Here is a 15,939-nt window from a genome sequence, read left to right on the forward strand (position 1 = left end):
CCCCCCCCAGGAACTTAGTGCTAAATCCACCTATGTCAGGCTTAAGTAACAGGAAAAAAAACACCATGCAAAATTAGCCTTCCAAACAATGACAACTGATATTAAAATACTTTTAAGAAATTAAAATGCGAAAGATGGATTTTAAAAGTGTAACCATGGAAACACGAAATAAAATACGTTTAAGAAACTAATTACAAAATAAGGAAAGAAACAATGGATTCGAAAAGCGTAAGTTTGGAAACGCAAAAATAAAATGGTTGACTACCTGAATCAAAATGACATTTATGAACTTGCAATTTTTTTCCTTTAAAGATAGAAGCTAAGTTTTTCGACCATAGGTCCAGAGAGATCTGGAGTAAAAAATGTCGCTTTTTCCAATGGTGTCAAAAAGAAAAACTGTGGGACAATTCCTTCACTTTTTATTCATAGATTTAATGAAGAAAGTAGTGCCTAAATTTCAGCTAAGCCCAAAAAGTTCGAGCTAAAAACGCAAATTACTCCCGACGTAATTAAGTTAGATTATTGAAACAAATTGTTTAGAACAGGGAAAATTCTACCCTTTCTAACGATATGCAACATTAATATGTGCAAGCAATTTTTCACCCCCATATTCGAGAATTTACGTGAAAATTGGGCCCAAATTGGCATTAAAAAAGAACTATTTATCGGATTTTCTCGAATTATAGCCTATGTCACTCAGTAAGAAAGCACCTTTCATATAGTGAAGGAATTTCACTATATGAAAAGGAAGGGAAAAAAATTCAAGAGTTTCAGCTCAAAATAAAACATTTTAAAGGGCCCTTTGCAACTATAACTAAAATAAAGCACTTTAGAGAACCGTGGGAACCCTGTAAAACTAATACTTTGATATAAAAATATCATTTTCTTAAAAAAAAAAAAAAAGAACATGCTTACGTGAAACAGAAAAGTGCGATTCTTCGTTGGTTTTCTATTTTTAACGAATGCAGATTTTTACAGTTTCAAACAAAAGCCTGAATTTCTGCTGAACTTGAAGCCCAATATGATTTGGTGTTGAATTATCTGAAAGCTAGTGAAATGGGTCCCAGTTTTTGGTAGATTTGCCCAATTGTAGCTCATACGGTTGTTTTTGAAAATGTGGAATGAAAACTTTAGCACCATTTCAATTCTGAGTGTGTCCAATGTTTCTAGTCTTGTAGCTTGCTGTAAAATGCAACTATCTTAATGCGAAAAGTGCCAACTGTAGGATTTAGTCTGCTCTTTCCAAAAATGTACTTATTTTGTGCGCAGGTCTTACAGGAATCTCGGAAATCGGTCGCCTTCTGAGAATTTTGGTTTTTTACTTATTTTTCTTATATCTACCATAACTCGGTTACTGCTAAGTATTGGACACGATAATAGATGGTTCTATTCTCCCCTTCCTCTCTTCTATCATCCACTTTCGTATGGCAGATTCGATCAAACTCACCCTGTATATTGTTGGAAAGGGTGGAATTTTCCGCTTTTTTTCTTTGTTTCAATGCTCTAAGAATTACGGCGGGAGTTATTTGCCTTTTTAGTTCAAATTTTTTTAAGGCTTAGCTGAAATGTAGGCACTACTTTCTTCATTAAATCTATCAGTAAAAAGTGAAGAAATTGCCCCACATTTTTCTTTTTGACATTACTGGAAAGAACGGCTTTTTTTACTCCAGATCTAACTTGATCTATAGTCGGAAAATTAAGCTTCTATCCCCAAATGAAAAAAGCTACAAGCTGTTTTAATCAAGTTCGAAAAGTTTCATCTCCATTCAAATTATTAATGTTTTATTTGGCGTTGCCATAGTTACGTCTTTTAGGTTAGTTTGTTTCTTCTTTCTTATTCACATATTTTAAGGGTTTCGATTTTAACGGAAATATCTTAGGCTCAACTCAGTTCAAGCCCCAAGCTAAAGAGCAAAATGTATTACTAGAGACTACGAATACGAAAGCGACTTTTCAAACGTACAAAACTGCATTTTTGCAATGCTCAGGAGCCCCTTAGCTCTTACGGCTCTGCAAGTTAGTTTAAAACCTGAGAAAGGGGTGCTTTTCGTTCCAAAGGGAATTCATAATGTGTTTCCAATCTGTTTCTTTCTAATTGACGATTTAAAGCTTTGTGAATTAAATAAGATTGCGAAGCAATCTTCGGGGGTTGGTGAGCATCAGTGAGCGGAGCCCCCTAGATGTTTTTAAAAAAACTTTCGCTCTTATGCAATATTTAGGTCTTCTGCATAATACTCAAAAATAAGGGGTTTTTAAAGCTAAATTTTTCATTATGAACAAATTACAGTAATTTCCGGAAGAAACGCCGCGGCGCATACGTGTTTAAAAGTAAAATTTTATTCAGCTGCGGCGTTTCTAGCGCTGCGGCGTTTAGAAGCGAAAAAAAAAAAAATCCGGCCGCGAATCCAAACAAGCAAGCTGGGAGAAAGGAGATTTCAGGTTTCCTCCTCGTTTTTCCCCTCCTACTCATTCCATGAAATAGACTGAACTACACCCCACCCGTTCGGTGAAATGGATTGATCCATACCTGTTTCGGCGGGAGCGTGCTAGGAGCGAGCACATGGCGTGATATTTGTTGCATTCTTTCGCTCGCATATCTCTCGCTTGTATCTTTCTTCGCTCTCCTCAACTCTTTCGCTTGTATTGCAGCTTCTTGCAGCGCTCGCTGAGCGAAAAGTGAATTTTTGTCAGTCGCACCTCTAAATTTATTTACGATGGCCCCTAAGCGACATCGCAGTTACACTGCAGGATTCAAATTGAGTCATCGGTAGAGCTGCTGAAATTGGTAACAGGGCGGCTGGAAGAGAATTCGACGTAGATGAGAGATGTGTTCGTCGCTGGCGCTTGGAGAAGGAAAATTTGGAGAAGATGCAAAAATCGAAACGTGCGAGACGGAGCGGAACTGTGAAATGGCCCCAACTAGAAACGCAACTTGCCGCATGGATAAAAGAGCAGAGGGAAAAGGGCTTTCCCGTATCAACAATAAAAGTTCGCCTGCAAGCCAAGAAAATGACTCAGTTAATGAACGTGAAAGATTTCAAAGGCGGGCCATGCTGGTGTTATCGTTTCATGGCTCGTCACAAAATTTCCGTTCGCTGTAAAACGACGACTAGTCAACAGTTACCTAGTGAGTGGCAGGAAAAAAAAACTGCCTTCTTGGATTTCGTCAAAAATTTAGCCGAGAATGGGAAGTTCTCGCTTTCGCAAATCATCAACATGGATGAAACGCCTTTGACGTTCGACTGCCCGGCAAACAGAACTGTCGACCAGACTGGTGTAAAAACTGTGTCCATCACTACGACTGGTCACGAGAAGACCTCATTCACTTGCGTGTTGGCTTGTGCTGCTGACGGTGCAAAATTAAACCCTCTTCTAATATTTAAGAGGAAAACAATACCAAATGGAAATTTCCCCAAGGACGTCATCATCACGGCGAACGAAAAAGGGTGGATGAACGAGGCCGTGATGATGGAATGGCTCGAAAGTGTTTGGCAGCGCCGGAAAGGAGCCTTTTTCCAGCCTAAGGGCCTACTGGTGATGGACAGTATGCGGTCCCACCTGCTGGATACTGTCAAAACAAAGTGCAAAGCACTCTCGGCCACGTTAGCCATAATTCCTGCCGGCCTGACCAAAGTTCTACAACCATTGGACTTATCGGTGAACAAGGCCTTCAAAGCTGAAATGCGACGGCAGTGGGAGGCTTGGATGAGTGACGGTTTACATTCCTTCACTAAGGGGGGGGGGGGGGAAATGCGCCGTGCCTCCTATGAAGAAGTTGCCACTTGGGTGTCAACCTCGTGGAATTGTGTGACAGAAAAAATAATCTTGTCTGGATTCAGCCAAGCAGGCATTTGTGTTAGTGAAAATGACTTTGTTGAGGATGATGATGAGGTTGATGAACCTGAACCTCACATAGTGTCATCTACCAATATAGATGAGGACATGTTAAAATTGTTTAATTCCGATATGGAAGAATCAGATTTTGAAGGTTTTTAATGTGTGTAATGCTTGAAAATATATTTTTTTATTTATGTCAAAATGTGGTTTGTTTAATTTATAGCAAAATTTGTTTATGTGTTTTTATTTGTCAGAATATGTGTTAAAACTGTTAAAATCACTTTCCATCAATGCATTTACTTAATTACTACCCGGCGTTTATCGTTTTTATAAAGGTAAGTTCATTGATAATTAAGTTTTTAGCTTCGTTAGTATGCGGCGTTTACGGTGATGCGGCGTTTCTGCGCATTTCAAAAATTTTTAAAGCGTTTTTTGGGGAATGCGGTGTTTACGCCGATGCGGCGTTTCTTCCGGAAATTACTGTAATTACATTGACATGCATAAAAAATGCTTCTGATTCTATTGCTGCTAGTTCTTATACAAAATGATCTTCTGAATCCAAATATGACCACAATTTTCCCCCATCATCCACCACTTTTAAAAAGTTTTTGGAAACGGTGTCCACTTTTTTTTTTTTCAGTTTTTGGCAAGTTCATTGCCATTATTGTGATTTGGAAGGGAACAACAGAGCATAATATTAACAATTAAGAGCAACAAGCTTGAGAGCTAAACAGTTCAAAAGCATGAACATTTATACCAAGTTGATGGACTCAGGGGGGTATTCCCCCTCCCCACAAATATTGAAAAAGTGATCAAAACAATCTTTTTTTTTCTGGTCTTTTTTTCATAAGGTTCTATTGTTATTTTTCGGTGTAAAACCAGAGCATCAGCCATGTTCATGTGCATGTCCATAACTAGTCTTTACCCCATCTAAGCAAATTTTAAAAAATGGCATCATTGCAATAATTATTTCGCATTACAAAAATCAAAAATATCGACTACGCATAGTAATGATCGGTACCTGCAAACCCGATTGCTTTATCCAAACAACACAGTTTTGGGCATAACTCCTTTTTTCTGATGGTTTAATTGGAAATGATGAATCACTGGAACTGGAAGAAGTTGGTTCAATGGGTCCTAGTTTATTAAGATCACCAAGCCATGAAATTACATCTACACCTAAAACGAAAGAAATTTAAGTAACAGGAAGAAAAGATATTTTATCAGAGCATATAGAAAAAAAAAAACCATTTACATACAAAAAAAAAAAAAGCACAAATTATATTTAGTAAAATGATTGATGCAAGTGATGAGCAAAATAAAACTTATGCTTATTTGCAATAAGATTTCACAAACAATTTACAATAAATAATTACCAATTTGATTGGCAATCAGCAACTTTTAAAGTGAAACATATTACATAATAGGTAACTTTAAATAATTTAAAAGTACCGTAGAAGCAGATGACTATGGTACAGTTTCAATACATTTCTGACTGTAATTACTCAACATTCATTTGAGCAAAAATAAAGTTGCATTATTATTATGGTTTAGGACCTTGGCTTTCAATTCCGTCCCTGAAATAATTTGAAACTTTACCCACCCCCCCCATCCAGAGCAATTTTTCTTTGTACTATACTCATTAAGGGGGGGGGAGGGGAGAGAGAGAATGGAACAGCACATGTTTCAACATTTTCATATAGGTTTTAGTGGTTTGTACCATACTCTATTTCTCTTATATTTTAACGAGAGAGTTGTAGATGTAAGTTATGCTGAAAATTGAACTTCGCAGAGTCAGGTACATTATAAAATCCAGATAAAACAAAGGCTTTATTTTCTTCATAGTTTTTGAAGATAGATATTGAATCTTATATTTTTCAGGCCACTGCCGGAATGTTGGTTTGATAAATAGTCATTGATTTTTCCTAAAAAATGATTCTTTAACTGTTATTCCAAGACACATTTGTGAGGTCCACCAAAACAATTTAAAGTATTTTTCTTTCAGTTCATTCTCTGCAGTATTTGGCAAGTGCTTTAGTCAGCAATATTTTGCTATTCATGGTTTCTAACAAGCTCCAATTTCAAAACACTGACATAGCCAATAAATTGCAAATACAAGTACTTTTGATAATCTTAAAAAGAAATCTCTAAAAAGTTTCTGAAAATGGAAACCCCAGATAACAAAAGTATTCTAGCATTGCTTTAGGGGGAAAAAAAGACACAAAAATCATTTTGGGGCTCCATGGAATAAGTAGATTGTAGTCTGCAGAGTAAATATACAGTTGTTCATGTGCTGTCACTGATTAAGGGTTCTAAAGGAATCTTCTGCGAACCAGAGATTAAGCAGATTATTTTCACGGAGGAAGCTGAGGTACTTTAGTGAGCACAGTGATGGAAGTTAGGTCACTCATTAAATTCCATCACTTTTATCTTATGCATCATGAATAGTAGACATCACAGTAGAGTCACCATTTTTTGCCCTTTGATTATCCTCTATACAGGGTGGCGACAGGAACTGTGAAAAAAAGTTCCCTGACTTTTCCCTGATTAAGTTCACCAAATTTCCCTGATTTACGTTACCAATGATAATGGTTTCCTTTCTTTGCTCCACTTGAAATCCATTGTATGTTTGTATAAAATGCAGTATTTTAAACGTTTTAAATTGTGTAAAGTTGTTTAACTAAAGATATATTTTAAAAAGATGCTACTTTTTTAATAAAATGGTTTTAAAAAAACATATCAAGTCAATTGTTTTGGGGAAAAAACCCTACAAAACAGTATATTAAATTTTTCTACGCGGAAAGATTATAGAAAATTTTTAAAAAAAGAAAAAAAATACTTTACTCCCAGTGATTTACTTCTAGAAACCACGTAGCATAAGAATTTTAAGAAACTATTAAAATTACTCTTAAAAACATATGTGTATTTATGACAGAACTAAAAAGTAATTAATATTATTTTGAACTAAGTTTTCAAACATAATAATAATTGTTGCAAGAATAACAAGTAATAGTGAAATAACAGAAGTATTAGTAGAACAGAAGTAATGTAGTTATTCTTATATAACTAATTGACATATTTATGCAAAACAGATGAAACCATTTGACATCCATTCATAAGGAGCTTTTCTCTAATCAAGAACATAGATTTTAATGAATGAATACAGCATTTTAGCAATAAAAAAATTAAGATATTTGCTTAAGTACACAAGTTAACTCTATTTCAAATGATTTCAGCATGTAACGAAAAAAACCTTAGATTGCTTTTGTAACAAACAACTTTGAAAAGCAAGAAAAATAAAGAAAAAAAAGCAATTACTCAATTTCAAAATATATAAAAGAAGAATACAACTTGGTTATAAAATTAAAGAATCACTTAAGTCTGAAGAAAACCTTTATAATCTGCAGTGACAACAAATAGTATAACAGCAAAAAACAAAGTTTTTTTTATTGAAAGTTCAATTTTAGCAATTGTTGGTATGTCTCAGGTAGCTACTATAGGTAAACAGTGATTTGACAGTTACAGTTAGCTATAACAGTGAATCATTTGAAAATTTAGAAATTAGAGTATTATTTGACCTCTTTTAAGTCTTTAATAATTTTGTGCTGTAGGAAATTGTTCTTAAAATTATATTTTGCTATACAACTTGTGGGATTTACTGATATCAAATTCTAGCATATCTTTCCCCATCCACTCTCTTCAACTCAACTCTGCACTTGTTGGTCTGGGGGTGATATTTTTGGAAAGGGTTTTTTTTTTTTTTTTTTTTTGGTTTTTTGGCAACAGAAGTAAGGAGGAAAAAGAGAAGGTGAAGGGGAGGCTGAAAAAAGTAGAGAAAAAACGAGGCAGCCATGTGGAGAGTGAGATAAAAATCCCAAGATTTGAAAAAAAAAGGAAGTGTCCTACCAAGAAAAATATGGTAGAGGCTAGCATATACAAGAGATAAGAAGGTTGAATAAGAACTAGAAAGGCCCCCTTGAAATGGAATTATCCTGATGCAGGCAGATTACAGAGTGGAACGTGGAGCTAGGGTGGTCATTGTGTGGAAAGTCACACAGGAAAGTATTCTGGTGTAACCTACCAAGTTGCCTCCTTACCCAAGCTGAACCCTCCTCATAAGGGTTGAGACCTCTTTGACTTCTTTTTTTATTGAAATCAATGTAAGATAAAAAAATAAATGTTTGATGGATTCCCTCACCTTGATGAACCTGTTTTTTTTTTTTTTTAAATAATGGAAACACAATGCAAAGTTTTTTTTTTTGGAAATTTGTAATATATATTGCTTAGAATTAGAACAAAATGGTGCCGTGACCAGGATATGGTGAGTGAGTTCATGAAATGTTTTGTATAATTGGTGGTAGAAGGTGACCATATTTTGATAATTATTTTTATGCATACAAATTGTAATAATTTTCTTGAATCATGTCTGTAAATAACACTGAAGATAATAATTCTGTAATTGAGACGCCTGGGAATGACCAGGTACTGCAAAATCCTGGGCTGATAGCCTTGTTGCCTGATCTTACCAAACAGAATGTGTCAGATTTTTTCTCTAAGCTTGATATTTTCAAAAATTTAGCCAAATGAAATGAAGTACATCTAGTAAATATAGTAAGATTGAAAGCTGACATAAATGTGAGGCTGGTACTAAATTCAAATGAATTGTGGCTAAGTTTAGTCAATTATGAGGAGTTAAGAGCAAATAATTGCTCATTTAGAGAGAAGAGCAAACTAATTGCTCATTTTAGTACAGATAAGTCTGGTGCAGATATCCTAAATGAGTTTACATCTGCATGCCAGGCGCCGGCTGAATCGGTACAGGATTTTGTAACTTGGGTGGAGAGTTTGGCTTTAAAATGCTTCAAGAAAGAGGACGGGGAGGATGTAGTCACACCGAGCTTTAAAAGCAAACTGCTTCTAAATCAGATAATTAACGGGGTGAGGCATGACATAAAGGCAGAATTAATAGTGCATAACCCAAAAGATTTCACACAGGCCAAAGAACAGGCCTTGCTAATCAAGAAATCCCTAAAGTTGCAAAACTCTCACATTAATGTGGTTCAGGAAGCAGAGGTTGGGCTTACACATGCACTTGTCGAGCACACATCTAAGTATGCTCATATTGTTGAAAATCTTGGTAAGCAAGTTGAAGCACTGCAGAAGCAGTTTCAAGAATTTTCTGTGGGTAACCAAGGTGCTGGACAACAGCAGAGTTTTCGCCCAACACATGGAGGGGATAACCGTAGATTCTATCGTAAACATGAAGGTCAACGAAGGCCTATAGTTTGTTACCGATGCAACCAGGAGGGGCACACTGCTTGTTATTGTAATCAACAGCATAACTTCAGGAGGGATCAGGAAATGGATAGGGAACTAGAAAAAAATAAACCAAATTTAAAAATGTAAAGGGGCAAAGTGGTGGAAGACAGCCAGTTTTGGAAGAAACCCCATATGTTTTCGGTCTTTTCGACGAAGTAAGTTTTTCATTGCCAATAATTGAGTTAGAAATAAATAAGTATAGTACCAGAATTTTATTGGATAGTGGGGCAAGCAGAAGTCTAATTGATATGGAAACATGTTCTGCTTTAAAATTAGAAATTCAGAGAAGTGGTACAAATAATTTGACTGCAATTGGGGGTATGAATATTAAGGTTTGTGGAAAGGCCAGTTTAAAGATGTACTTACAAAAGAAATCTTTCAAAATAGAAGTGTATGTCTTAGAAAGTAAATTGTCCCGTTCGTTCAATGTGTTGCTAGGCACTGATTTTCTAACAAAATTCCATTTCGTACTGGATTTTGAAAGAAGGGTGATGACGGACGGGGATACTGAAATTTCCTGGTCAGATGAAAATAGAAGCCCTCGGTTACATGACCTAGTAAATTCTAATTCTCATCAATATGATACTGATATTTTTGGCATATTGTTTGATAAGGTTGAAATACCACCTAACTCAGAAAAGGTGTTTTCGGTTAGAATCTCAAGTCCGAATATTTACAACAACAAAAAAGAAATCTTTATAGAGCCAAATGATAATTTTGTTAATAAAAATATCTTGGTCGCTAATTCCCTGTCAGTCATAACCCCCGACAACACATGTTTAGTGCAAGTTATAAATGTCTCAGATGAAATGGTGGTCATAAATAAAAATTTAAAATTGGTGAAGGTAATACCTGATATAAATGAGTCGGTTATTAATCATATACTTGAAAATGATGATAGTTTAGAGCCTGATTTTACGGCTTGGGGAGGCAGTATTGATCTATCTCATCTTTCCTTATCCCAACAACAAGAGATAAATAACCTTTTGGGGAAGTACACCGATATATTTTAGAAAAATGTTTCAGAGCTTGGTTGTTGTGACTTAATCAAACATAGAATTAGACTCACTGACGACATTCCCATCAGGCAAAAGCCATATCGTGTTCCGCACCATTTACAAACTGAAATGGCTCGTCAGGTCAATGAACTATTAGAGGCGGGTGTTATTGAGCCCTCGACGACTCCTTATGCCGCGCCTGTATTACTGGTGAAAAAGCCAGATTCATCATATTGACTTGTGGTACACTTAAGAAAACTAAACGAGAAAACCTTGCCTGAAAATTTTCCCTTACCAAATGTGAGTGAAATGTTAGATATGTTAGGAGGGGAAAATTTTTTTTCCACACTTGATCTCACGTCTGGGTTTTTTCAAATGAAACTTCATGAGGATGATGCTCATAAGGCAGGGATTGTGGTACAAAACATGGGCAGCTTTCATTTCTGCCGACTTCTCTTTGGTTTAAGGAATGCAAGTTCGAGCTTTCAGCGCCTGATGTCCCTTATTTTGGCAGGCCTTTCCCCTTTTTCTATTGCTGTGTACATTGATGACATAGTAATTGCTTCGAAAACCTTTACTGAACATGTAGAAAGGCTTGAGATGGTTTTCCGCAGACTGCAAACCCATAACCTTAAATTAAAGCCACAGAAGTGCTCTATTGCAAGGTCGGAAATATCCTTTTTGGGGCACAAAATTAAAGAGGGAAAAGTTTTACCTGACAGGAAAAATGTGCAAGCGGTACTTGATTCTCGAACACCCACCACCAAGAAGCAAGTGAGAGCATTTTTGGGTTTAACAGGTTTTTACAGGAAATTTATCAAGAATTTTGCTGAAATAGCCCTACCATTGACTAAGCTGATTAAAAGTGATTTTAAATTCCACTGGTCTAGTGAAGCTGAGGAGTCCTACCGTACTTTGAAACAAGCCTTGATATCTGAATCTTGTTTAAAACTGCCCAATTTTGAGAAACCCTTTTCAATTGCAACTGATGCTAGTGCTTATGCTCTTGGTTGCGTACTTTTGCAGGAAGATGATTTGGGATTTCAGCATCCCATTGCATGTGCCTCACGTAAGTTAGCCCAGGCAGAAATTAACTATTCGGTTTACGAAAAAGAAGTCTTGGGGGTAATCTTTGGTGTCCATCACTTTAAACACTACTTAGTGGGAAGGCCATTTATTATTTATTGTGATCAAAAATCCTTGTCATATGTATTTAGTTTAAAGGATTCCTCATCCAGAATAGCACGTTGGGTACTTTCTCTGCAGGAACATTCATATACCATAGTTCATAAACCGGGGAGGTTGAATCAATTTGCAGACCATTTATCAAGAGAGGTTGTCAATAGTAATCCTGAGGAAATTAGTCCGGTCGTAAATGCTACCTGGGAAACAGATTTTGGTTCTATCGATAATGACGAAATTCGTAAGCGTCAAGAATGCGATGAGTATTGCAAGAACATTTTGGGGAAACTAGAAAATAAGGAAGACACAAGTGATTTGCACCCTAAATTTCAATTTTTCAAGAACAACGACAATATTTTAATGTGTCTTTCCAAAGGTGCTAGGTATGATACGTACTACAATAGAAAACCCAAGTTGGTTGTACCTGCATCCTTAAGATATGAAATTTTATTTTTATGTCATGACAGCAAATGTGTAGCTCATTCGGGGTTATCTAGAACCTTAGGCCGGATTAGACAGTCTTTTTATTGGCCAGGCTACTTCAATGAAGTCAAGAGCTATGTGGCATCATGCCATTCTTGCATTTGTCGGCGGGGATTTAAGCGGAACCAAAAGGCTCCCCTGCAGCATATTCCTGTGCCAAATCGTCCGTTTCAGAAGATCTCAATGGATGCGGTTGGTCCCCTAGTGACTTCTAGCCAGGGTAATAAGTGGATTTTAGTGTTAACTGTCTATTTTACGTGTTGGCCAGAGGCTTACCCTGTACCTGACATAAAGAGTAGCACTGTGGCTAAGGTTCTTATTGATTTCATATCACATCATGGGATAATGGACGTGCTTTATGAAGAAAGGGGACAGAATTTTATTTCTGAAGCAATGCTAGAAGTGTGTAAAGTGTTGGGAATTCAAAAGAGACAGACTGTTAGTTACAACCCGCAGGGAAATGGGGTGGTTGAAAAACTAAATGCAACGTTAATTAATAACCTTTCTCATTTAGTGGAGAAAAATCAGGCAGACTGGTGTCAGTGTCTTCCACTTGCACTTTTTGCTCACAGAACAAGTAGACACAGTGCACTTTCAGATAGTCCGGCATTTGTAACCTTTGGTCGGGATTTGAGAACACCATCGGATCTGTTGTTAAATTCACCGATTAGGTCTTATTCTGACGTTCAGACGTACTCGCAGGTTCTAAGTAATAGATTGTATTCTGTGTATGGTAATATTAAAGAAAATTTGGAAAATGCTGCCAAAAAGCAGGAGGAGATATCAAATGCAAAGGGTTCCTTTAAGAATATAGCAGTAGGCAATTTAGTGTATCTTCACTCTGAGGTAATTCCGGTGGGTCTTTCGAAGAAATTGGTAAAACAAAATGTAGGTCCTTATCGGGTACTTTCTCAAAAGTCTCCCGTTTTATTTGAAATTGCCCTACTTGACAATTTAAAGAAAGTCCAAACAGTTCACATGAATCGACTCATTCCATATGCAAGTCGTAACAGTTATGACACGACAGCACCTTTAGATGTAGATGCTAATCAAAATCTGTTTGAAAGGAAGAGTCCTGTCGAGTTTGACAAATCAACTATAGTGTCCAAGCATATTGTACAAGCTGAACCTTCTGTAGATCTTTTTCACCCAATTTGGTCAAATGATAATATTGCTCTACTTTCATCGCAGACTGTTTATGAACTATCAAACTGGTAAAAGTCAAACAGACGATGACTTAAATGTAGGAGCAAATGTAGAGGTATCTACCTCTTCTGACAATGACATGCCACAAGTACGTAACATGCGATACAATTTGAGGCAGCGAAACAATCAAGGATTCGTTGCACACTCTTGAACTGTCTTAATTGTAAAGTTTTTCTGTTTATTCAAGAATTATGTTGTATTCTATTTGGTAATCTATATGTATTATTCATCTTACTTACTATATAAACCTGTAGTGTTTATCCTTATGATATTGTATATTTGTATGTATATTTGCTTGTTTGGTAGTTTTGGAAATTGGTTCTGGCTGAAGATATTTTTGTGTACTTCAACAAAACTCAGAGTAAAAGAAGTGCATCTTACTAATTGTTGTGTTCACAAAACAGAAATATGCGACCATGCTGTACATAATTGTCATATGAGGTTATTACTTAATATTTAAAATGTTTGTTGGTCACTTTTGCCACTGGTTATACTATTTCAAATCAATGCCACATTTGTGCCACCCTTCTTGTGTTTTTCATTTTTTCGTAGCAGGTTAAATTTTCTCGCAAACGTATTCCATTTTGACGTAATGTGTTTAATTAAGTTCCGCGACGGTGTTTATCATGGGGCCCCGATTTACACTTTGTGGTGTTAACCACAGTGTGAATACATGCTTGGTGTTCCATGTTGGGTTGGTGTTTAGCTTGCTTGGAATCCTGGGTATGTGCTTACATTGTGTTTGATACTTCCGCGGTTAAATTTGGTTATCTGTTTTTTGTTGTTTTTTTTTGGGATTGTGTATTCAATAGGGAAAAGATTCTGTGTCGAATTTAGTACTAATTTTCTTTACTGGCTTTTAAAATTTTTGCAAAATGAAAGACTGGCACATCTGTTTTAAAAAAAATTGTTATTTTTTTTTCCTTCGGTGGGGGAAGATATGTTGGTATGTCTCAGGTAGATACTATAGGTAAACTGATTTGACAGTTACAGTTAGCTATAACAGTGAATCATTTGAAAATTTAGAAATTAGAGTATTATTTGACCTCTTTTAAGTCTTTAATAATTTTGTGCTGTAAGAAATTGTTCTTAAAATTATATTTTGCTATACAACTTGTGGGATTTACTGATATCAAATTCTAGCACATCTTTCCCCATCCACTCTCTTCAACTCAACTCTGCACTTGTTGGTCTGGGGGTGATATTTTTGAAAAGGTTTTTTTTTTTTTTGGTTTTTTGGCAACAGAAGTAAGGAGGAAAAAGAGAAGGTGAAGGGGAGGCTGAAAAAAGTAGAGAAAAACGAGGCAGCCATGTGGAGAGTGAGATAAAAATCCCAAGATTTGAAAAAAAAAGGAAGTGTCCTACCAAGAAAAATATGGTAAAGGCTAGCATATACAAGAGATAAGAAGGTTGAATAAGAACTAGAAAGGCCCCCTTGAAATGGAATTATCCTGATGCAGGCAGATTACAGAGTGGAACGTGGAGCTAGGGTGGCCATTGTGTGGAAAGTCACACAGGAAAGTATTCTGATGTAACCTACCAAGTTGCCTCCTTACCCAAGCTGAACCCTCCTCATAAGGGTTGAGACCTCTTTGACTTCTTTTTTTCAATGTAAGATAAAAAAATAAATGTTTGATGGATTCCCTCACCTTGATGAACCTGTTTTTTTTTTCTTTTTTTTTTTGTAAATTTGTAATATTATATTGCTTAGAATTAGAACACAATTAAATTAAAAACGGAATGAAGTAATAACTTTTAAGATTTTATAGTATTAATTCAAAAACCAAAGATTTCTTCTTGAAATTGTGATTACAGTACGCTAATTACTTTGAGACAATGGAATAAAGGCAAAGGAGCTAAGCCTTCGAAGGCTTCGACTTTGCCTGTATGGTTGTTTATTTTACGTAGCAGGCATTGAAAGCATTAAAGGAAATTTCAAGCTAGGTAAAATAAACAACCTAACAGACACATAATCAATCTTAGGAAGCAAATCCTATGGTTGATAAGTAAGAGTCTATACTTTGACGTTGAGGAAAAAAGATGCACAAATATTTTTTTTGACCGAAAATGCGTGGGGAATTAAGAGTACTTAATTTTGTAAAGAAAAAAAAATTTTTTTTTCTTCATAAAATCAATTTTCCCTGATTTTTTTGATATTTTTTCAAAATTCCCTGATATTTCCCTGCCTTTTCCCTGATTAATAAAGTTCCCTGACTTTTCCCTGATCTCCCTGATTAACATTTGTTATTTAACTAATGCAACAAATATTGTTGAAAAATAGTTTGCCAATAGCTTTCAGGCATCACTGAATGTATGTTCAGCCAATAGCTTGCAGGCATTAATGAGTGTATGTGTCTGCCGATAGCTTGCGAGTGTCAGTGAGTGTACATGATCTCTTACTAATATGTTTCTGGACCGAGAGAATTCTCCAAATAGCATTAAATTGATCATGAAAAATGAACCAATATATTAATTGTTTCATAAGTTTATTTTAATACTTTTTATTTCTTCATTAATATAACCCTTCCTACTGTCTGCAAAATACCACTATCCACCTTTCTGTTGGCCTGTTTATGGTGGATAACCTCAACTCTACTGTATATATCTGAAAGAAAGCATGCAACATACAAACCTGGTTCAAACGCAGACAGCATTAAATTTGATTTCTTTTTGCTATCAGCCCATGAATACAACATACCATACCAATCACCGCTGAAAAAAAATACGCTATAATGAGGGACTTTTTTTAATTATTACTGCTATTAGGTATGCTTTTTTTTTTAAATACACAAGCAATAATGACTAAGTTTTTTAAAAAATATTTACTTTCCGAAAGGAAGAAACACAATGAGTATTTGAAACTCCAGCTTTTAATACCACAGAGTAAATTTTTTTTAAAGTTAATTCAATACTA

At 35.8% G+C, this 15,939-nt stretch overlaps 1 protein-coding gene across 1 annotated transcript in view; it reads right to left on the reverse strand.

Moving 5' to 3' along the window:
- LOC129234690 (integrator complex subunit 14-like) overlaps positions 1-15,939 on the reverse strand; it is a 73,710-nt gene that overhangs the window by 21,534 nt on the left and 36,237 nt on the right. The window contains exons 5-6 of the mRNA XM_054868736.1: positions 15,658-15,737; positions 4,859-5,016 (exon numbers count right to left, since the gene is read on the reverse strand). Of these exons, the coding sequence (XP_054724711.1) occupies positions 4,859-5,016; positions 15,658-15,737 (238 nt within the window). The remainder of the gene's footprint in view (positions 1-4,858; positions 5,017-15,657; positions 15,738-15,939) is intronic.

This window comes from Uloborus diversus, chromosome 1 (assembly GCF_026930045.1).
Source record: "Uloborus diversus isolate 005 chromosome 1, Udiv.v.3.1, whole genome shotgun sequence".
In the NCBI taxonomy this organism is placed as follows: Eukaryota; Metazoa; Arthropoda; class Arachnida; order Araneae; family Uloboridae; genus Uloborus; species Uloborus diversus.